The sequence below is a fragment of the Miniopterus schreibersii genome (genome assembly GCF_964146895.1).
Source record: "Miniopterus schreibersii genome assembly, chromosome: 18".
Taxonomy (NCBI): domain Eukaryota; kingdom Metazoa; phylum Chordata; class Mammalia; order Chiroptera; family Miniopteridae; genus Miniopterus; species Miniopterus schreibersii.
In genome coordinates, this window is record NC_138121.1 from 4,719,690 (window position 1) to 4,742,416 (window position 22,727).

Below are 22,727 nucleotides of genomic sequence, written 5' to 3' on the forward strand. Positions count from 1 at the left end.
GCCCCGCCCCTTCGAAGGACCGCCTCCGAGCTCCAAACCTCCCTGGTCCAACCGGGCCCCCGCCAACGTGGTCACGCCCCCCGCGGACTGGCCTCCTCCGCCCTCCAGACCCGCCCCTCCTCAGCCCCCACCAACCAGTACCAAGCTAAGGCTTAACCACGCCCACTGCGTCCTGGCCCCGCCCCAGGATTGCAATACCTGGTTTTTTCTCAAAAGCAGGTCTCGGCCCAGCTGAGATTCGGGGTTATACCCACGCCTCTTTTTGCGTTTTTAGAAAAACTCCCCTACTTTATAATATTTTTAATTGACTTTTAGAGAGGGAAACATCATGTGAGCACAAAATATGATTGGCTGCCTCCTGCACGCCCCCTACTGGGGGATATAGAGCTGGCAACCCCGGCATCCGCCCTAACCAGGAATGGAACCAGCAACCTTACAGTGCACCCCACGAGGCCCAACCAACTGAGCCACACCGGCCAGGGCTACCCACGCCTCTTAAATGAGCGCCCGCCCCAGCGCTTAGCTCCTCCGTCCTCTCATACGAAGCCTCCTCCAGGCGCCCAAACCCCATCGCCTTTTTGGGTCAGACTTCTTCCCGGCATCTAGCCCCGCCCCCTTACCAGGCAAAGGCCTCGCAAGCCCCGCCCCAGTTCCAGCTTAATTTCCTCTGAATCGGACTAGACTCCAGCATTGGATTCCGTCTTCTGCCCCTGGCTTCACCTCTCTAGACCGGGCTCCATCCCTTTTCTCCTCCGCACTCCACCCGTTCCAGTGCCGAATTCCAACCACTACCTCGGCGGGAGGCTGCGCCCCACACCAGCGTTAGGAACTCCAGTCTAAACGGGCTCTACAGGCCCCACCTCCCATCCTCATATGGTCCCCTTCTAACTCCGCCCACCAGAATTCTGGCCCTCCCCAAAGCCCTAATCACGCCCTCAAGGACCAGCCTCCTCCTCCAGAGGTGGCCCGAAGTTGCAGCTCCACCCCACACCCCAACCATGCCCCTTCCTTAGCTCCTCCCCCACCACCTTCAATTTCTCCCTCTCCCTAAGCCGTGGGGTCCAGAGTGGGCTTCAGGGATGAGACCACAGCCTGGAGGGCCACACTAACCCCCTCCTGCCGCCCCCTCCCCATTAAGGCGGGGAAGCTTCAGTGCCCTCCCAGCAGCGTCTTCAGGAATTCGGGGAGGCCTGTGGGAGGGGGGAGGGAAGACGTATCAGGGGAGTGGAGGAAGGAAGACCCTTTCCTCCCACCTCTTCCGCCACGGAAAAGCCTGCCAAGCACAGCGACCCAGGCGGCCCCCGCCAGAAATACAGTTCAAAGGTTAGCGAAAGCGCTGCGTTTAATACACAACTGGTGGCCAAGTAATTCAAGTCCTTCGAAGAGTCACCTGCTAGTTGCCATGTCTTAGATGTAATCTCCTGGAGGCGGGAAACTCATCCCGAAGACTAGCACCTACCCGCCATGACCTCTATTAGGTGGTAACTCGGCGGCGTCTCCGCCATTGAGGTGCCAAGGCGCCCCCCATTTGTTGCCCTGGCCCTACCCCGTTCGCTGTTCCTGGCTCCTCCCCCCTTACATTTAACCCTCTCCTGGCTGGAGTGTGGCAGAAGCAAAGGACAGAGGAGCGAGGATGCGGGAAGTTAGTGCAGAGTCGGCAGGAGCGGTCAGCGGGCGGCCCCGGGGGGTGGGGCGGCCGCCACCACCTTGCAGAAACGCACCCTCTGGAAGTCGGTGATCTCCGCAGTCTCCTGGCCCTCGGGGCCCGTCTCTGGGGAGAAAAGGAGGGGTCAACGGTGGGGAACTGTCCCAGGAAAACCCGTCTAGCCCCGCCCCTCATCTCGTTTGAGTTTGACTAGTCATCTCCGCACTAAATAGTTCAGGGGCCGCAGCCTCTAATCCTCGCAGTGAACCCACAAAGCAGCAGAACCCTGTTTACAATCGAGAAAATAAACTGGTATAGCGAGATCACGGTCACTTGGCCAACACATAAAGCGCTAGGGCAGCCTGGCCTCACCAACCACCCTAAACTGTCCTTTCACACCCCAGCCCATCCCCACCTCATGTGTTTAAATCTACTTCCCTGTGACCGCCCTACTGTACCTGCCCTCCTGTGCCCTTGTGGGCCTCCTGAGGTCGACCCAGGCAGCTGTGGCTGGGCTCCCAAATCCTAATCCCTCTCCTGCTTCACAATCTGGCTTCCACGGCGTGGGGGTGGAGAAGTAGGGTTCAGCCTCACTCCTACTCCGTTGGACCCAATGTTCCAATCGGGCCCGCATTTCTATTCTAATTTACCCCTCTTGGTTACACCTCAAAAATCTAATCCGGCTCACAGCTAAATCCATTAAACTTCCCCTCCCCATCTTTTTAAAAAAGTCTATTTAAATTTCTAATCCTTCCCTTAGCTCCACCCCCTGACCTTGGCTCCATTTCCAGAGCCACCCCAGCATCCTAACCTCAACCCCCCACCAAGCCCTCCTCCCCTGCCCCAGAGGACAAGGAAGGAAGCAGCCACCTCCAGGGCCCATCAGCCCCCACCTGGAGCTGCCTCGGACCCCTCCTCTTCAGTTTTCTGGGTTCCTGGGAGGCTGGGCTCACTCTCCAGGGAGGCAGGGGCTGGCTGGTCACCTCCTGGGGAAGGAGGAGGCTCAGTCAAGCCCCTCCCCCTCCAAGTAGCCGCCACCCCAAGACAGAAGGACCCAAGGGAGTGAGAGGCAGTTCAAGGACACACCTGGGGAATGTCATTTGAACGTGACTGTCATTGAATGTGAACTCTTTATTGGGGAGGGAGCTCTGGGATGGTCCAGAGCAGGGGCAGTATCTGGGGCTGGGCATTCCAGAGATGGGTATGGACAGTGCACACAGGGGCATGGACTGTCCTCCCTTGCCGCCAGGGCAGTGGGGCACACGGGATCCCAGGGCCCAGCTCGAGGATCCCCCCCACCCATGCACCCTTTGAACGCACACACAAGCAGCCAGCTTCATGCATTTTCAAAAGGCCAGGCCTCACCCGGAGAGAGGGCGGTCCGGGGAGAATTCAGCTCCATCTCTTCACCCCAGTCAGACACAGGCTGGTGGCCCCCAGGGGGTGAGAAGGGGCTGGACGGTGTGGCAGGGGACTGGGGAAGTGGCAGGGGCTCCTCAGGGCCCGAGGGCTCTTTGTTGGCCTGCTCACTGCTGGGGCTCCCAGTGGGCTCAGATCCTTGGGGATGGTGGTCTTGGGCTGGCGTCTCCGACTCCGCCTCCGCCACCGCAGCTTCCTCCTCCTCTTCCTCCTCCTCCTCCTCCTCCTCGGCCTCCTCCTCGGCCTCTGCCTCAGTCTCCTCTTCCTCACTCACATCTTCCCATTCCTCGTCCTCCCCCATGTCCTCCTCCCCCTGATCCTCAGGAGGCCGTGGGACAGGGGCTGGGGTCTCAGGCAGCTGTGGGCAACACAAGGCAGGCTGAAGAGAAGGTGGGGGCTCTGAGCACCCCCACACCTCCTGCCCAGGGATGACAGTCCTCCTGACCTGTGTGGGCGTCTCCTCGGGGGCAGTGGGCTGTGGGGCCTCGGGGGCTGGGGACTCTGCCTCCTTCATCTCCCAGCGGTCATCATGGTCACTGGAGAGGTCAGAGGAAAGGGTCATGACACCTGCGGGGGACAGGAGGAAGGGGCTTCCACCTCCCACTCCTCCCCAGAGAAGAGATACAAAGTTCAACATTGGGGGGGTAGTTGCAGGATTTCCAGATGAGACTCGGCATGCTGGAGCACTCAGGAAGAAATGGCAGGTGCATGTCTTCAGGTGTCGGGACAGAAGGAAGGGACCAGGTGGCAGAAGAGGAAATGGGTGGGAAAAGAGAAGGGGGCAGATGATCGTAAAGGAGAGAGACAGGCCCCAACCCCTGAAACCAAGCACCTGACCCCGCAGAAAGACAAGTGCCCAAAAGAACACAGACCCACAAATACACAAGTCAGAGAACAACCCAGTATAGGGCCACACAACCCCCTGGGAGTGCACACATGCCCAGGGAAGGGGTCTCCCCACCTGTAGGCACGGGGGACTGCCTTAGCCTGGGCTCGGCTGCCCTTCCTCTTCCTGCGGCTGACCTCAGCTTTGTGCTGGGACAGGAACTCCCTGAAAGTGGGGGGCTTGGGGGGCCGGGCCCAGGCCTGGTCATCTGCAACAGAACCCAGGAGGAGTTGGGGGTGGGGGACATGGCACAAACCACCCCCACACTTGGCCCAGCCAGCTGCCTCACCCCACCCAGGGACACCCACTCACCATAGCGGTGAGATGGTTCAAGGGCAGTGGCTGGGCCATCCTTGAACCTGGGGAAAGAGAAAAGAAGTGAGTAGGCTGCTGGGGGAACAATGGAAGCAAGAGGGTTGGGGAGAGATTAAGAGGGAGAGTTGGGGGCCAGGGTCAGAAATCAAGATCATAGGAGAAGACATGGTCAATGAGAGGGGGGGTTACTGATTAGAAGGGGGATAGACAAGAGGCAATTTTGACATCCTAACAAATACAGAAAGAAAAAATTCATTATTTGACCCCCCACAACAAAAATTTGGAAGGTATATGATCCCTAACTTCCTGTCTGGCCCTATTGCCTATTACTACCTCTCACCTTCCCTGCTAAACAGGTTCTCCTACAATGTGGAGCTCCTGCCTCAGGGCCTTTGCACCTGCTGCTCCTGGGACACTTCTCCAGATCTTTTTCTTTTTAATATATTTTTACTGATTTCAGAGAGAAGGGAGAAGGAGAGAGGGGCAGGAACAACAATGATAGAGTCATTGATCGGCTGCCTCCTGCACGCTCCCTGCTGGGGATAGAGCCCCCAGCAACCTGGGTATGTGCCCTGACAGGGAATCAAACCACGATCTTCTGGATCATAGGTCAATGCTCAACTACTGAGCCACGCTGGCTGGGCTCTCTAGATATTTTTTTAAAAATTTATTTGAAAGAGAGAAAGGGAGAGAGAGAAACATCAATCTGCTGTTCCACCCATTCACTGGTTGATTACTGTATGTGTGCCCTAACTGGGGATTGAACCTGAAACCTTGGTGTATTGGGAAGACACTCTAACCAACTGAGCTACCCATCCAGGGTTTCTCCAGATCTTTTAGTGGCCTGTTCCCTCACCTCCTTCAGATCTCAGCTCAGGGGCCTTCCTAAATCTCCATCTAAAATAATCATATCTTATTACATATATTATCTAAGTCTGAAGCTACAGCTTCCATCCCTCTGCGTACTCTGCTTATTACTCTTCACGACCTGACATTAGATCTAGCCATGACCCATCTTTCCCACTAGATTCTAAGTTCCATGAAGCCAGAAGAGTTTTATTCACTGCTGTATCCCCACCACCTAGAACCTTCCATGACACATACGAGGGACTCAAAAACACCTGCTAATGAAGTCAATACACACGTGTTAATACGAGATTGGTTGCAGGCTGCTCTAGGGACACGAGAGAAAAATAATTACTTTCTCATTCTTAACCCCTGAGAACATCTCCCCAAAAGCCCAGCTGCCTACGCTTTAGAATGATCAGCGACAATATCTGTGCAAAATAGAGGGTGAGGCAAAAGTAGGTTTACAGTTGTTTGTATAGAAAATACAGTAATTAATAAATAATACAAGAATAAATTCTGCTTCTCATACTCACAACTGTAGACCTACTTTTGCCTCACCCTGTATTTCTCACACTTGCACAAGCTTAGCTCACAATCCAAAAATAAATGCTCTGACCACCAGGTACACAGACAAGAGCCCCTTTTTTCTCAAGCCAGCATCAAAAATAAAACTTCTAGATGTGGCCCTGGCTGGGTGGCTTGGTTGATTAGAGCGTTATACCATACACCAAAAGACTGCGGGTTCAATTACTGGTCAGAGCACATAGGTTTTGGGTTCAATCCCTGCTCGAGGTGAGTACAGGAGGCAACCAATCAATGTTTCTCTCACATCAATGTTTCTCTCTCTCCCCTCCCTCTCCCTCCCTCCCTTCCTCTCTAAGCATATCCTTGAGTAAGAATTTAAAAAATAGACTTCTAGGTGTGAAATCTTCCAGTGTAGCAAAGGACAGACAATGGCATAAAAACTACAGATGCTGATCTTAAGACTGTCGTTTGTCAGCTCCTTCAGAAACTCTGCCATCTTTGATACGGAAGCTGGTCCTCCTGTCAATGATGCAAAGATGTCTTAGCTTTAAGTGTGACTAACTGGGTTTTTCCTGGACCCGAAAAGGGACAAAGTGAGACCTGAGGGTAACAATGGCACTGGGATAAGGAGTTTGGGTTGGCGGATGCAAATTAGAGGAATGAAGGGAGGGTGCAAAGGTCTAATCACTGTTAGCAATGCTTCCTGCCCTCCCCGCGTGAGAGTTTACATCCACGCCTTCAGCCGTGGAGTTGCAGCAGTACCACCTGCTATAGTGGTCAGTTTAAGTTCCTGCCCCAAGATGCTGGGTCTGTTGGCTAACAGAATGGGAAAGTGCCCACTCTCCCTCTGGCGCATCTGCCTAAGTCATGACCTGCTCCCCTCAGCCTGAACCTCAGAAAGAACACGTGTGGAATGGAACTGAGTTCAGCCTGCTTCGAGAAGCCAAGCCCCACCAGACCCACAGCTGAACATCCAGCCTGGTTCAGCTGAGCCCAGCTGACCTGTGAACACGTGAGAAAGAAATGCTTTTATACGCGACTGAGATCTGGTGGTTACACAGCACTGCCATAGCGATTGCTAACTGATACACAGGATGAGAAACCAGAGCCAGTCAAAGGAGCTGGAAGTCAGGGCCCAGGTCAAGGAGCCAAACGGGTGAGCAGGAATGACACTCACATCCCATCGGTCTTCTCAGCATCCCACTCCCGCCGCCACTGGCCGGTGGGCTTGCGGTGTCTCTGCAGCCGCTCCTGGTCGATCTTCTCCCTCTCCTGCTTCCAGCGCAGGTACTCTGACCGCTCCCGGCCCGTCATGGAGAGCGTCATGTCACTGGCACCACCCAGGCCGGCCCGGCGGCCCTGGTCCACAACACAGGCAGTCAGGACACTACTCCACCACCCACCCCACTCTACCTCTACCCCATGTTCTCCAAACTCAGAGGTACAGCCACCTGCTCAAGGTCACACAGGAGGCGACAGAGATCAGAACCAGGTCTGCTCATGTGCCACCTCCTCAGAGGCCATCCCAGATCTCTCTATCCCCTCATCCTGCTGGATTTTCTTCTTCACAACACTTGGAATTATCTGACGTCTCATTATATATCCATCCATTTAGCTCCCACGAGAATAAACTTCATTAGGGCAGGGGCTTTGCCTTGTTTAAAACCCTTAGGACAGTGCCCATACCCAGTTGGGCAGTAAACATTAGTAATATTAGGAATGAGAGGACATTGCCAAAAGAAAGCAGTGTGGTCCTGGCACCAGAACCAAGTGCCTTGGGGTGAAACCTGGGAGATGTTGCCTCTCCCTGCTCTGTGTCGCTGGCTGCTGTGTAGCGCTCAGCACGGGTGTGCCAGCAACGTTTGCTGCTGAAGTGAGATTCCGGCTGCAGAATGGCCCGTGGCCCAGCGTGCCCAGCTGTTGGCACCCACCTGCCGCTCCTGCTCAAGGCCACAGCGCACCCGCTCAAAGTCGGGACCCCCCCAGTTGCGCCCGTGCCGGCGGCTGCCTTCCCGACGGTCCCGCTCAGGCTCCTCCAGGGGCCCGCTGCGCCGCCGGGGGTCGTCCAGGAAGTTCCGCACAGGGTTGGGCTCCAGGACGCCTTCCTGCGGGCACAGGGATCGGGGTTGGCAGCTCGCCCAGCCCAGGCAGCTGTGCCCCACCAGCACTGACCCCCTGGCACTGACCCGCTGGTTGCGCTCATACTCCGCAATCTTCTCCATCTCTTCGTTCATCTTCTCGATGTTCTGCCTGCGCCGCTCCTCCCACTCCTGCGGGGACAGACGCCAGGTGTCAGGAAGAACCACGCGACCCTTCTGTGCTAAGGAGTTAACATGACAGGCCTGAGTGGCTCCTCAGACAGGCCTGCTTTAAAGGCAAGCCCCGGGCTGGTGTCTCGGAATTTGGCTCCAGCATTAAACGGTTAATTGATAAGGGGGGCTCGCTGTGCCTGGATTTGTGCTATCAGTTTGGTGTACGCTGAATGCTATACTGGAGTCAGGAATTTGGATATATACCAAGCAGAGAAGACCTACATGGCCAGCCCCCAATAAAAACCCTGGGCTGTAGGTCTCTAATGAGTCCCTGGTAGACAACCCTTCCTGTACGTTGTCACAACTCCATGCCCGAGGAACTACGTGCAGCCTGTGTGGCCCCACTGGGCGAGCTGCTCTCCTCCAGACTTCAACCCAGGTACCCTTTCCTCTTGGCTGATTTTGCTTTGAATCCTTCCATTGTCATGTATTTCAGCCGGGAATTCTAGCAAAACACTGAACCTGGGAGAGGGGTTGGAGACCCGGACACACGATGGTCACACAGTAACACTGACAGTAATAACAGTAATAACTTGGCACCTGGCTTGGTGAACCTCCACAATCGGTTCTCTCCTTCCTCCATAACAACAGAATTTCATGCAAGCACGAGGCCAAACTGCTAGAGATGATGTTTTCATTCCCAGGGCTCAACATACAAGAGAGAAATAAACTTCTACTTGATTTAACTGGGGTCTTTTTGTTATAGCAGCTTAGCATGTACAGATAATAAACATCCATAAGTCTCGCTCATTGAGCACTTCCTCAGAGGGTATCAGTGTCACAGGATGTTTATGATAACCTTTAAAACAGGTATTCCTCCTGCTTAAGAGTGAGAACCCAGAAGCTTCCAGAAGGGAAGTGAGCTGCCCCAGGACAGGGAACAGGTAGAGCCATGGTGCCCCCAAGTCCATGGCAGGCTCTGAGCCAGTATGATGGACAGCCTCCCACCCGCTAACCTGCGTGTCAGGGCACTGGCAGTAGTCACAGCACTGCTCCCCACAAACAAAGCCAGGGAATGAGAAAGACAGGGAGAGAGAGAAAGCACATGCACTGGACAGAGCTCGCCAGATACAGAGTCCATCAGAGCCAGCCAGACAGTGCCAGTAAGAGAAGAAAGAAATGGGAGAGGGAAGGCAGGTGGGCAAGCAAACACCAGAAGGCAAAAGAAGGGAAAACAGAAAGGGACAGGGCGAGTACACACAGCCTCTGGTCAGGAAGAGGAGAGACGGAGCCGGAAAGAGCCAGATGGAGACGCTGAAAGCCAGACACAGAAAGATGGACAAACCGGCAAATAGTCTATTTGACGGTAGGAAGAGAGAGAAACGATAACAGAGAGCCTCAGCCAGAGGCACCGAGCTCCTTCCTGGCTCCTACCTTGGATTTGCGGTCGGCAGCTGAGGCATCTCCAGCTCCTGAGAGATGAGGGGACCCTCTGCCCCGGCCCCTGCGGCCGCGGCCCCCAGCTCCTCCACGAGGCTGCTCCCCAGGACTGTCCTCCCAGTTGCGGGATGCCCGGCCCGTGCTTGCCCTGCCTCCCTGCTGGGGGGGAGTCCGGCCTCCCTGCTGGGGGGGAGTCCGGCCTCCCCTGCTGGTCCCTGGGGGCCGAGGGGTCCCAGGAGACCTCCGGGAAGGACCCTGGTTCTTCTCCTAGAAGTGGGGAGAGAGGAAGAGTCCAGTCACTGTAGCAGGGAGACTGGGATGGCCCAGGGGAGCTGCCAGGATGGAGGCTATCCACAGGTCTGGGGCAGCTAGAAGGGCTCCCTGTCCTCTGGTTTCCCCATCCTGGTGTGGGGCTCACCACGTCAACTGCCACATTCTCCTTCTCCAGCGAGCGGCCCTTCCGGGGAGCTGTCACGGCTACGCCCTCGAGTTCAGCTTTTTTACGATCCTCCTCAATCTCCTAGAAGCAAACATCAGAGGTAGGTGAGTGTCAGGGGTCCTGCGCACGGCTGGAATCCCACAGCCCCCTAAATTTCTCCCAAGTCTGGCCCCAGCCCAGGCCTCTCTCCTGAGCACTAGGCAAGAAAGCTGGTGACCTCAGAATCTTCAGCATCTTCCCCCAAACTGCAGCACACTGCTCCCCTGCTCAGACACTCCTGTGGTGCCATCTCTGTGTAAGAGCCACAGGCCTATGATCTGACCTGCTTTCCACCCTGACCTCATCTCCCACCCTCTTTCCCTCTCACTCTAGCCTCCTCACTGCTCCTAGAACATACAAGGCTCAGAACTGCCTCAGGGCCTTTGCACTTGCTGTTTTCTCTGCTGGAAACACTCTTCCCCCAGAGATCCTTCAGTCTCTCACCTCCTTCAGGTCTTCACTCAAATGTTCCCCTTCTTAAGGAGGCCTTCCCTGACCTGCTTATAGAAACCAGCTCCCCACCATCTCCCACCCCTTCCCCTGTTCATACCTGGCTTATGTATATTTTGCCTATCGTCTGCCTCCCCCTGCAACAGAATCTGACTGGGGACTGGGACATCTGTCTGTTTTGTTCACTGATGTATATCCCGAGCCTAGAACACTGCCTGGCACACAACAGAAACTCAATATGCTTTTTTTTCTTAATGAAGGAGTGAATGAAGAATGAGTCAGTGAAACTGCATCCTCCTCCCAGGCCCCATCTCTGGGACAGCTCCACCACCTACTCTGTCACCTTTGGCAGGGACCTGGGCCTTGACCTGGACTCTCCCCACTCCTCCCTAACTCCCACCACTGCCCATCAGTCTCTGAGTGCCTCCTAAGAGCCCTGTCCCAAGCCAAGCACCTTCCTCCTTGGCCTCTGGTCTCGACTATCGCTTCCTCTCATCCACCACCACACAGCAGCCAGAGGGGTCTTCCTAAAAAGGTATTCTGACCTGGCTCCACTCCTCTCAAAGCCCTCCATAGCTCCTCAGTGCCCTCAAGAAAAAGTCCAAACTCTTAGCCTGGCCTCTGCTGACCTCTACAGGTTAATATTCCCCAACTGACCCTCTAACTTTAAGCTTCAAGTTTTTACACAAACTGTTTCCTCTGCTTGAAACATGCTCTGCTCTACTTTTCAACTGGCTAATGTCTACTCACCCTTCGGGTCTCAAAATCCCCTTCTCCAGGAAGCCATCCCTAATATCCTCCAGGCTGGGAAAGAGCCCTCTCTGGGCTCTCAAAGACCCCTAAAGATCCCAGCCTTGCCCACCTGGGTCATCACTGATTGAACACAGCTCTGTGCCCCCATTGGACTGTTAACCCTGGAAGGGTAGGTCCCTGGCTGTCTCAGTCACAGCTGTTTCCACAAAACCACTCAGCACAGGGCCTGGTACAGTGAAGATCTTGGTGAATATTTGTGAATGGATGATGGAATAATGGCATGAAGGAAGGATTGCCAGGCTAAGGCCTTTGGCTTTTATCCTGAGAGTGAAGGGGAACCATGAAAAGGTTTTAAGGAAGGGAGAGGTGAGGGAAACTCACTGCGGGGAGGAGAGGGGGTGGGGTCTCCCAGGGCAGGGCTAGGGCACCTGGTAGCGCCGGATGAGGGCCTCATTCTTCCGCCTCAGAGCCTCGATCCTCTTGTCCAGTTCAGCATCCTTCTCCTCCTTCGATTTCAGATCCAGCGCGGCTGACTGAGATAGAGAGACAGCTGAGAGGCAGTAAGAAAAACCTATACCTACCCCAGTGCCATTCAATCCAGGGTCTGAGTCTGGCACCTGGGGCCCCTCCTCCCAAGTCCCCTGCTCTAAAGCTCAGGTTCCAAATTTGCCATCTCACCATTCCACTGGCTGGGTGGGGCCAGCGTGCCAGCAAACCTTCCCCACAGAATCTGGACACAGCAATGGGGGTTCCTGAGGGCAGAAGGAGCAGAACTAAGGCCAATGCTCCCCCAATCTGCTTCCTCTCCTCCCATCCTGGGTCCTACACACACACACACACACCTGCACCCCAAGAGAATTCTAGCCCTCACTCTCAAGTGCTCTTCTTGAAATACCAGCCTGCCCCTTACCTGAAAAATTTTAGGCTCTGTCCCGGGTGAACATTTGGACCCACCCATTTCCTTGTAAACACCAGAGAGAGTCACACCCACCTTGGGAAAGTTCTGGCCCCATTCCACCGCTTAAGAAACCACCTAACACTGCTTCCTTCCAAACGAAGTTCCCTAGTCCAGCCTCCACACCCCTTTGCTGAGAGTTTTAACCCGGGCCTCCATCTCAAGAGAGCTCTAGCTACATCTTCTCCCCTCAACCTGTGCAAGGAAGTTCCAGGTCCACTTCCCTGTGCCCACTGTGGTGCCGCTCACATCCCTGTGAACATTCTAGATATCCGCTCCACTCTAAAAAAGCTCGAACCCCACTCCTAGAGGCTGCCCCAACTCTCAGAGAACATTCTAAACCCACGCCTGCCTCGGGGTTGTCCCAGCCAAGTCCCCACCATCCCGAGAAAAATGCAGCTTCCTCCCTGCAAAGATTCTGAAAACAGGCCCGGTACCCACCGGAGAGGCTTCCTGAGCCTGGGCCGACCTCCCCAGTGAATACTCTCCCTGCCCTGACACGCACAAAATTCCCGACCCGCCCGTGACTAAACAGGGAAAAGCTCCAGCATCCACCGGGTCTGGAAGGCCACGGCCCGCCCCGCCGCCCGGACAAACTTTCTGGCCCCGCCCACACTCTCTCGTCATTGACAGTGATCTGGCTCCGCTTCCGACTTCCCAAGCGAACCTCTGGCCCCGCCCCCGGGTCCCCGGGCAACAGCTGGAACCCGCCCCTCCTTCTCGCGTTATTACGCCGGCCCCGCCCCCGGCTCGCCACCTATCACTGGCCACGCCTCCGATTTGCCCAACCGACCTTCTAGCCACGCCCCCTGGCTCCCGCCCTCTCCTGGTCGAGTCAAGATCTGGCCCCGCCCCCGGCACCCCCAGCTAAGGGGCAGCCCGCTTCCGGGCTAATGCTCTGACCTTGCCCCGGGCTTCAGCAAAACTTTCTGGCTCCACCCCAGTATTCCCCCGCCCTGGCCCCTCCCCTTAACACACCCCCGCAACTTTTTGACCCCGCCCCTCCTTTACGTCAGCTTCTGGATCCGCCCCTGACTTACCCCCCAACGTTCAGGACCCACTTCCAGATCAGGCAAAACTTTCTGGCCCCGCCCCCAGCGTTTTCAGACAACGTCCCGGCCCCGCCCCCTAACTCTCGGAGCAACATTTTGGCCCCGCCCCCTAGCGCGGGCACAACTTTTCGGCCTCAACCCCAGGTGCCCGTCTATGCTCCGGGCCCGCTGGGGCCCTGCCCACTCGCTAACGTCCCGCCCCGCCAGCGCCCCTCTCAGCTGCCCATGTGGGCGTCCTGTCCCCGCCCCCCGCAGAGTACTCTGACCCCGCCTCCGCGGGCTGCTCGCTCCCCTGCCCGCGCTCGCTCTACCCACGTGGGGCGCCAGGCTCCGCCCTCTCCGGGCGCGCTCCTGGCCCCCTCTCCCGGTCACCTGTCCCGGAGACCCCGCGGCGTCCACGACTCCCGCTCCGTCGGCCTCCGCGTCCGCAGCTCCCGGGCCGCGCGCGTCACTTCCCGCCAGCACCACGTGAAAAGGGGAAATAAAGAGGGTCACTTCCGGTCCTGCGGCCCATTTCCGGGATCCTTAAAGGCGCCGCGCCCCCACGGATGGACGCGAGTGGGTCGAGCTGGTCCTCAAGGGTGTTCTGCAAGTTTCTTCAACTTCCTTCTGCCTGGATTACCTTCTTCTAAGGAAAGGAGACACCATCCCCTGTCTCTGGCCTCTGCATGCTCCTTTTATTTCCTGGTTCCAAGAAATAGGTGCTTGCCAGGCACTGGTCAGTGACTCCTGGAAGCCTGACCTGCCAAGCTTGTGCTTCAGGGAATGAGGAGGCGTCAGAGTGATGAACGAGGTACATCCCGTCCCGACCCTCAAGAGCGAAGGCACAAGTAAATGTGAAATAACCGAAAACAGAAACAGAAATGTGACAGAGGTCTTGTAAGAGGGGCAGGAGGAGAGGCCTGAGGGTGAGAGGGGGAAGCTGTCCAGGCAGAGCACACACAGTCTGCGCAAAGGCCCTGTGGTGAGTGAGCCTGGTGTATTCCAGAAACTGGAAGAAGCTCAGAAAAGGATCAGCTGGATTTGGCTGAGTCCAGGGCATTATGCATTAACCAAAACTTAGACATAATAAACCAATTATATTAAGCGATGATAAATGCTATGTAATACCCTTACTGGAGGTGATGACAGTTATAAGTGCACAGACCAGATTCCCTGAAGTTGCCAGTAATTTTATTTTGTGATTTAAAACATGGAAAGTGGAAGTACCTGGTAGTCCCTTGCCCTTTATACAGCTACTGTTTCAGCTCTTTATCCAAATATCACCTCCTCAGAGGGGTGTTCGCTGAAACCGCACATTTAAAAATTGCAAAACCTCCCATCCCTTTTCCTTTTCCAACTTTATTTCTCTATTTATTGTTCACCTTCTAAACCACCATATCTCTTACTTATCTTGTCAACAGTCTGTCTTCCGTACTACATCATCTGTTTTATACCATGCTGCGTCCTCAGTGCCTCCAACAAAAAATATTTGTTGAATGAGTAAATCTTTAGTACTAGCATTTTCTTGCCTTTTTAATAAAACAAAAAGTAGATATACTGCACTAAAATTCTATACCTTTAACTTAACAAGGGATGGTTCACAACCTTTTAAACTGCTGGGTAATATTCCATCCTGTAGATGGTCCATATTTGCCCCACTTGGTCTCGTGGACGTCTGAGTAGTTTCCAATTTGGGGAGATTGCCCCCAATGCTGCATTGAACTTCTAGAAGCACATGTCTTATGGGCACATGATCTATAACTTTGCTCAAAAAGAATTCATACTTGATTAAGACTCAACTCTGAAGCCAGAGGCATGGGTTTGAATCCTGGCTCTGTCATTTACTGACTGTGTCACCTTGGGAAATGTAGGAAACTTCTCTGGATTTAAGCTTTTTCATCTGTAAAATAGAGATTGTGACACCTCCCTCTTAGGTTTGTTGTATCGAATTCAATGGATCAATGAATTAATACATATAAAGTGCTTGGCACAAGGCCTGAAATGGTGTAAGTTCTCAATAAATGGAGACTATTTATGACTTCTAAAAAGACAAATTGCTGGATCAAAGTTAATTTACTATAAAGTAAAAATGAACAGAGGTGGACCCAGGTTGTGTAGGACGTGAAGTTTACACAAGTTGGAAGACCTCTTGATGAAAACAAACAAAAAAATGCAAGACTTCAAGGGCACCTCCCAGGCTGTGGAACATGGAAGTGAGGGGCCAGGAGCTTATCCTTCACTGTAAAGTCATCACTGCAGATAGAAAGAGGCTGCCCAGGCACAATGGAGCTGAGGTGAGAAACTCTTCTCTAGCTACACTGAACAAATATTTGGTTCCTTGAACACAACACATTTCCCCTCTTGCCTGGGCCTTGATATAGACCGTTCCTCCTGCTCGGAACACCCTTCCCAGCCTTTTCCTCTAGTTAAGTCCCACCATCCTCCAGGCTCAGCTCAGATATCACCTCTTCCAGGAAGCCCTCCCTGACCCAGGCTAGGGCAGGTCACCCTCTGGGCTGTCCTACTCCCCCTAGATTCTTTCAGCCCAGCGCAGCCCAGCCCAGCCCACTAAGGGTCCTCACTGTCCAGGAACAGGTCTGTATCTCCCCAGACTCTGAGCCCTGTAGGGGAAGGGCTGGGGTTGTCTCTGTCACCACTGTGTCCCTAGCACTGTCCAGCACAGGGCCATGCACACAGTAGCTCTCAATACATATTGAACAACTAAAGTAGCCCAGTTCTCGTGGAGCCTTCACAGTCTCCCTAACCCATTAGACCAGCAGGTCCCAACCCCACAGTTTCCCAAACGCCCTTTATGACAGAAACTATTTTCATAACACCACTTTTACTATCTTGAAATGAGATGCATAGATAGTACATCCTGCCTGCCTACATTTAAAAAAATCAATATAATAAACTAACATAAAGAAGAAATGAAAGTAATTTGTAATAAAGCAAAACATGTAAAAATGCATTCGTGCAGCTACACTGGAAAACAAAGAAATGGTCAAACGCTTTCACCTACTTATAATGAATATGTTTGCGTATAAAACAATTTGAAAAGTCACCAATGGAATATTGTCAATGCCTTCTGTTATCTTTGAGATTTTGAGAAAGGGGTGTGTGTGCGTGCGTGCGTGCGTGCGTGCACGCACATGCTCGCCAACGCAGCAGCTGGGACAGCAGATCAACACAAGGTGCTCTAGTGAAACTCTCTGATGTGACTTTGATACCAGAAGTGGGGTTGCAGTGGGGCACGATTATCACAAACCGTTGATTTCTGGATAAAACATAGTGCAATTTTTCCTAGAAAGAAGTAGTTGCAGCCCTGGCTGGGTAGCTTAGTTGGTTAGAGCATCGTCCCAATACACCAAGGTTGTGGGTTATGCCCAACAGAAACACACGCACGTGTTCACCGCAAGCCATGTCATGTGCCAGAATGTCCATAGCATCTTGAACACAGTAGCCCCTCTTATGAGCTGATTGGTGTCCCCCCACCAATTTATATGTTGAAGTCCTAAGCCCCATACCTCCGAATGCGGCCTTATTTGGACACAACCTTTTTACAGAAGAAATTAAGTGAAAATGAGGTTATTAGGGTGGGCACTAATCCACCATGACTGATGTCCTTCTGAGAGGAGATCTGAACACAGACCCACACAGAGCGGGGACCCTGTAAGGACACAGGAAGAAAAAGGCAGCCATCTACAAGCCCAGGAGAGAAGCCTCAGGAGAAAGCCTTGCTGCCAACACATTGATTTCAGACATCTTAGCCTCCGGAATTAGGAGAAAGGGAATTTCTGTCGTTGAACCCCCCATTCTGGGCTGCTTTGTGATGGCAGCCCAGCCAAACCAACACAGCCCCAGGTTGGAAGCAACTGGAATGCCACCGACAGTGGACTAGAGAGTCCCACCCCGGGCGGCGCCCTGGCCAGGGAGCACTATACAGCCAAGAAACAGCCACCCTGCCTGCGCGGCGGGGACAAACCGCACAGACGGCCGAGTGGCAGAGCCGCTGACGGAGGGGCGCGCCGCGTGGCTGCGGGTAGCAGGAGGTCCACGGCGGGCAGGGCCGCGTCCAGGGGCGGCGCCCAAGGGGCCCGAGGGGAGGTCCTGGCGCTTGTAAGCTTCCGTTTCCTCCCCAGAGTGCTGAGTACATGGAGTTTTTCCCTTGGGATTTACGAGTTTTACAAACAACGTTTTCAAGAATTTTGAAAATTTTAACTTTTTATTTTTATTTTTTTAATATATCTTTATTGATTTCAGGGAAAGGGAGGGAGAGGGAGAGAGAGAGAGAAACATCAATGATGAGAGTCATTGATCAGCTGCCTCCTGCACGCCCCCTGCTGGGGATCGAGCCCGAGACCCGGGCATGTGCCCTGACCGGGAATCGAACCTCAACCTCCTGGATCCTAGGTGGATGCTCAACAGCTGAGCCACGGCCAGCTGGGCAATTTTAACTTTTTTAAATTGATTTTAGAGAGAGACATTGATTTGTTGTTCCACTTATTCATGCATTCATTGGTTGCTTCTTGTATGTGCCCTCACAGGAGATCAAACCCGCAGCCTTGGCCTATTGGGACAAAGTTCTAACCAACTGAGCTACCCAGCCAGGGACAAAAATGAAATTTGAAAGCTCAGAAAATAAATCTAAAAATACTTTTGTGTGTATATGTGAAACGGAGTTAAAATCTAGCATTATTCCAGAATTACCAGGCTACATAAAGATCTGGTAGAAATTTGATAGCCAAGCAGGCTGACGTCCACGGTGCAAGTTTTCTATTCACCACCAGAGGGCGGCATGGCGCACCTCCTGCCGCTTTAGCCGCCGGACATTTATTTAATAAACACGGGGTGTCCCAAAAATATATATACACACTTTAACAGCTGATAGCTCAATTTTGAAAATAAAATGTATTTTAATAAACACTGCCTTTATAATTATTCAAAGTGTTTATACATTTTTTGGGACACCCTATGGTTCTTGAAACATAAAACCTACTTAGGCCTGGCCGTGTTCTAGTTTTTAGATCTGTAAAATGGGGATTCGCATATACAGCTGTGCTGGAGGCATGTCCCTGCCACCATGGAACTCACTATCTCCAAGAGGAGGCAAACAATGAATAGCTAAACAAGTTAATGTGTAATAAGAGTGCTGTGGAGCAAAATAAGGCAGGGTAAGAGGACAGAGATGGTCCACGAAGGCTTCTCCGAGGAGGTGCATTTGAGCAGAGACCAGAGTGAAATGCGGGGGCAAGCTAGGTGATTATAGGGGTGTTCTGGGGGGGGAATATGGTGGCTCCATTCACCAGCTGTAAGATGGAAAGGGAGACTGAGGCAGGCCTAGCCAGGCCTGATAGGAGGCAAAGAGCAGCACATTCTCTGACACAATCTGCAAAGTCCGAGGTACAAACAAGATAACCTCCTGTGAGCCCAGGGGGAGACAGGGAGGCAATCAGGGGGTCTTGCCTGGAGGAGGCAGCACAAGCATCAAGTAAAGTGCTGAGTGATAAGTAGGTAAGATGCTGAGCACGGTGCCAGACACACACACCCCAATGGATGGTTTGCTATTATCCATCAACTCCACAAATAGCTACTGATTAAATCATGTCGATTTTCCTTTCAAAATACATAAACCTAAATAAATCCAGAACCATACCACATCTCCCACCTCCACCTCCTGCCTCTCAGGATAGTCAAGAGGATTTAACGAAGTCAGGCACACAGCAGGTGCGCAGAATGTGAGAGCTGCCGTTATTATTATTACTTCGGCCCCGTCATCCTTCCAGCTGCTCCGGCTAAACTCTGGAGCTCCTCACAATCTCCTTTCCCCCCACATCCACACCCAGTGCCTCAGCTAATCCCATGGACTCCACCTTCAGTCTGACCCCACAGCTTTCACTTTGGAGCAGTGGCCACCACCCCAGTCTGAGCTCTTCTCCCTAATTGGGCTCCCTGCTCTCTGCTCACAGCCTGTTTCCCACTTGGCCGCCAGAGGGCGCCTGTAAGAACTAAATTAGATCCCCTCCCTTCTCTGCTCAGAACCTCCCTGCGGCTCCCATCTCGCTCAGAGCGAAAGTTAAAGTCCTCGCCATGATCTACCCCCCCACCCCCCCAGGACCTCCTCTCCCGCGCTTCCTCCCTTTCCTCACTCACTCCCAACTCTTCTGGGTGCCCAATAGCTCCGCACCTTCCTGGACACGCCCGCTCTGGCCTCACGACCTTTGCACCTGCCCTTCCCTTGGGGCACTGTCTGCTCCCTCACCTCCTCTGGACCCTTACTCAACTATCACTTTCTCAGGAAGACCTTCCCTGGACATCCTAGTGAAGAAGACCCCCGTCAACACTCTCCAGCCCCTTCCCTGCTCCCCGTTTCTACTTCAAGACTCACTTTGTATTGTTGCTTGTGTTTTCCATTGTCTGTCTCCCCCAGTCCAGAGTATCTGCCCCATGAGGGCAGGGATTTCGTCTGTTTTGTTCACTGCTGTATCCCCAGTGCCCACAACAGTGCCTGGCACAGAGGATGCCCTGGTAAGTCTTTGCTGAATGAATGACCACTGGCATCTGTCTTGTTGGTTTCAAGCAGCCCCTTCTCTCCCTACGGAAGCCCAGAGGCTCCATTCCCCTGCTGTGTGACCTTAGGAGGCCGACCTCAATTCTCTGACCTCAGTTGCCCCATTGTAAACAGGATTTAAAATAGTCTCTATCTCATGGGATTGCTGTGAGGATTACGTGGGTTCAGATTTGCAGCATTCCTGAGCCTGTGACGCCCTAGCAAAAGTGGGCTTTTTCCGTGGCGCCTGCGCTCTCGCCTTCCGCCACTAGAGGGAAGCAGGCGCCCGGTGGATGCGCCCAGCAGCCGCGCGGGCTGAGGAGCGGGGGTAACTCCAGCAGAGGAAGCTGATGAAATCCTAGCCAACTCGCAGTGAGCTCATCCCGCCCGGGCGCCTCCGGAAGCCACGGGGCCGCCCGGCCTCCGCCTGGCCCGAGTGATAAAGCCCGGGTGCTGAACCAAGGCGGGAAGTCCTTCCTGAAGTCTGCCCTGCGTGTGGCCTGCTGCCAGAAGCCGGGGCCTGCGGGAAGGGGCGAGGATGAAGCAGAGAGGGGTCTCCTGGCCGCCTCCGCAGAATGAAAAGTGAATTCTAAGCATGGCTGTGGGAGTGAAGCCGAGAGGCGATGGGGGAAGAGAGGGGTGTAAAGACAGAGACAAGAAGTGGGAGAGACAAAGGAAAGGAGAGATAAAGATGGGGAGACTGAGGCAGAGGAGGGAGTGACAGACACAGAGAAGAGACAGCCCAGGAAAGTAGATGGAGGGACAGAAATGGAGAGAGGGAGACAGGAAGAGTTGGGGGAGACAAGGAGAAACAGAGATGGTGGAGACAGAGACCAAGGAGAGACAAAGATGAGCGGTGGATGACAGAAACAAAGCTAGAGGTACAGGGACACAGAGATAGGGAGAGACATACATGGAGAGACAGAGAGACCTAGCCGAGTGGCAGAGATGGAGTCAAGGGGACAGATCGGTAGGTTGGGGAGCCAGTGGGAAGAGGGTGAGCCAGGGAGGGGCGCCCGGGTTGGGGTCGCCCGCAGAGGTGGGCCCTGCGGGAGATGGGGCGGGGCGCGCCCACGCCCTCGCGGCCCCGGCCCAGCCCAGCCCCAGCCCCGCGGCCGCCGAGTCCGGAGTTACCAAGTTACCGCAGGATTCGCTCGCTTCTCACTGGCGAGGCCGCAGCCAATCAGAGCGCAGCGCCGCTGTTCTCGGGCAGGAGGCCTGGAGACGCGCGCACCTTCCCCCGACACCGGCTCAGCACGCCGACACACAATCGCAGTGCGCGCACACACACACACGCACACACACACACACGCTGTCCCAGACACGCAGCAGAGCCTCCCCACGCAATCACAGTGACACACAGTGACAAATACACGGTCCCAGAAACGCAGAAACACACAGCATCACACTGACAACCAAAATCTCTGGGACACAAATACAGTCCCAGGACACACAGCATTGCCCAGACCCACAACCACACTGACATCCAGCATCACCCAGACACATGCAGTCTTGATGACTTTAGTCCCTAGAACACAATATCAGTGACAAACGTGATCACAGTGACACCCTCACAGTCCACAGCCAATTGGCCCCGACACACACACTACCATAGTGACACACACAATCACGGTGACTCACAACATTGCACAGACACACAACCTCATTAATATAGCTGTGTATACAGTCCCGTGGACACACAACATCACCCTGACAAACAGAAACACAGTGATACACTTACAATGACACACATAATCACAATGACACACAACATTGCAAGGTGCATATACTGTCTATAACACATAGTCACATGGACACACAATATTTCAGCTACAATGACAGTTACACACACAATCCCACTATACGGAGTATTGTACACACACACACAACAGCAGTGGCACACATGCATGACTCCCCCATACATGGCAAAGCACATTAGCATACACTATCATAGTGACACACAACATACTCACCACACACAACATAACACAATTCCACTGACACAGTGGACATACAATCCCATGGACATGCAGCATTGTACACACACACGCACATCCACCATGGCATACACACCCAGTCCCACTGACACACAGCATTGCACAGACACAATCATAGTGACCCAACCACATCAATGTAGCATTACAGTGATACAACCACACTAACACAATACAGTGATACGCCATGTTCACAGACCTTCTTGCTAACACATCATTCCCACACTTACACAATCCCAATGTCACACAAACACAATCACATGGACACACTGTCTCACCCATGCACACCGGCACATTGCACAAAACAGCATGCTGACACAAACAACACATCGATACACCATCACACTCACACATAAGACACTAGAACATCATTCAATAGCACACTGACACACAATCACATAGTCACAGCTGCCCCATGACACACAATACCATCCCACTGGCACACACAACCGATACACAATAGCACAATGACACAGTCACACACACAGAACCCTGACACAACCACCACCCTCATATGCCAACACCCTAACACACAGCACACTGACTCCACAAACTTACAGAGGACTCTCCAGCACACAAACAGTCACACAAACACCCCCCATCCCTGCCCTTGTCCCAGTAAGATGTGTTTGATGTGGGATACTGGGGGAGGGGATGCTGAGTGGACTTTGTGTGTGTGTGTGTGTGTGTGTGTGTGTGTGTGCGCGCGCGCGCGCGCGCGCGCGTGTGTGTGCTTATGCCTCCCCCTCTCGGCCCTTCCCCAGGGGCGGGGCCTAACGGCAGCCGCTGTTACCGGGTAAACTTCCCCGCCCCCGCCCCCCCAGCGAGGCCATTAGTCAACCCCCCCCAGGATGATGTCATCGCCTCATTCTGGAGGCTGAGTAATCCTCGACTCCGCCCCCCCCCAGGTACCAGGGAAGGGGCGGGCTGCACCTGGGCTCGCTGGGGTCTGGAGCTGGGGGAACTTGGCTGCCTTGGGTCTCTCTGGGACGGAGACTGAGGAATCTGAGCCTCTCTGGAGTGGCTGGGGGCTCACGTCAGGGTCCTCTGAAGCTGGGATCCCTGTTGGCCAAGTAAAGGTTCTGGGGGAGTGGATCTTCCAGACCTAGGGTCCTGGGAACCCCCGGACACCCTCTGGACCACTGTGAGAGGCTGGGTCACCCGGCCAGGTGCCTGGGGGGT

At 53.9% G+C, this 22,727-nt stretch overlaps 1 protein-coding gene across 4 annotated transcripts; it reads right to left on the reverse strand.

Annotated features, from left to right (window-relative positions):
- Window positions 1-285: 285 nt before the first annotated feature.
- Window positions 286-13,482, reverse strand: CCDC9 (coiled-coil domain containing 9). 4 transcript variants are annotated; one of them, XM_081118100.1, is made up of 15 exons: window positions 13,392-13,482; window positions 11,691-11,764; window positions 11,441-11,545; window positions 9,750-9,851; window positions 9,326-9,598; window positions 7,826-7,909; window positions 7,571-7,744; window positions 6,817-6,998; window positions 4,263-4,309; window positions 4,026-4,158; window positions 3,510-3,600; window positions 3,011-3,422; window positions 2,539-2,631; window positions 1,722-1,771; window positions 286-1,190 (listed from the first exon to the last, which is right to left on the reverse strand). In XM_081118100.1, the coding sequence occupies exons 2-15, from the start codon at window positions 11,691-11,693 to the stop codon at window positions 1,173-1,175; spliced, it is 1,767 nt and encodes a 588-aa protein (XP_080974226.1). In that variant the 5' UTR covers window positions 11,694-11,764; window positions 13,392-13,482; the 3' UTR covers window positions 286-1,172. The 4 variants fall into 4 exon arrangements, with proteins under 4 accessions (XP_080974226.1, XP_080974227.1, XP_080974225.1 ...); XM_081118101.1 differs by lacking the exon at window positions 13,392-13,482 and adding an exon at window positions 13,008-13,050; XM_081118099.1 differs by lacking the exon at window positions 286-1,190 and having other exon boundaries at window positions 1,327-1,771; window positions 13,392-13,463.
- Window positions 13,483-22,727: the final 9,245 nt, after the last annotated feature.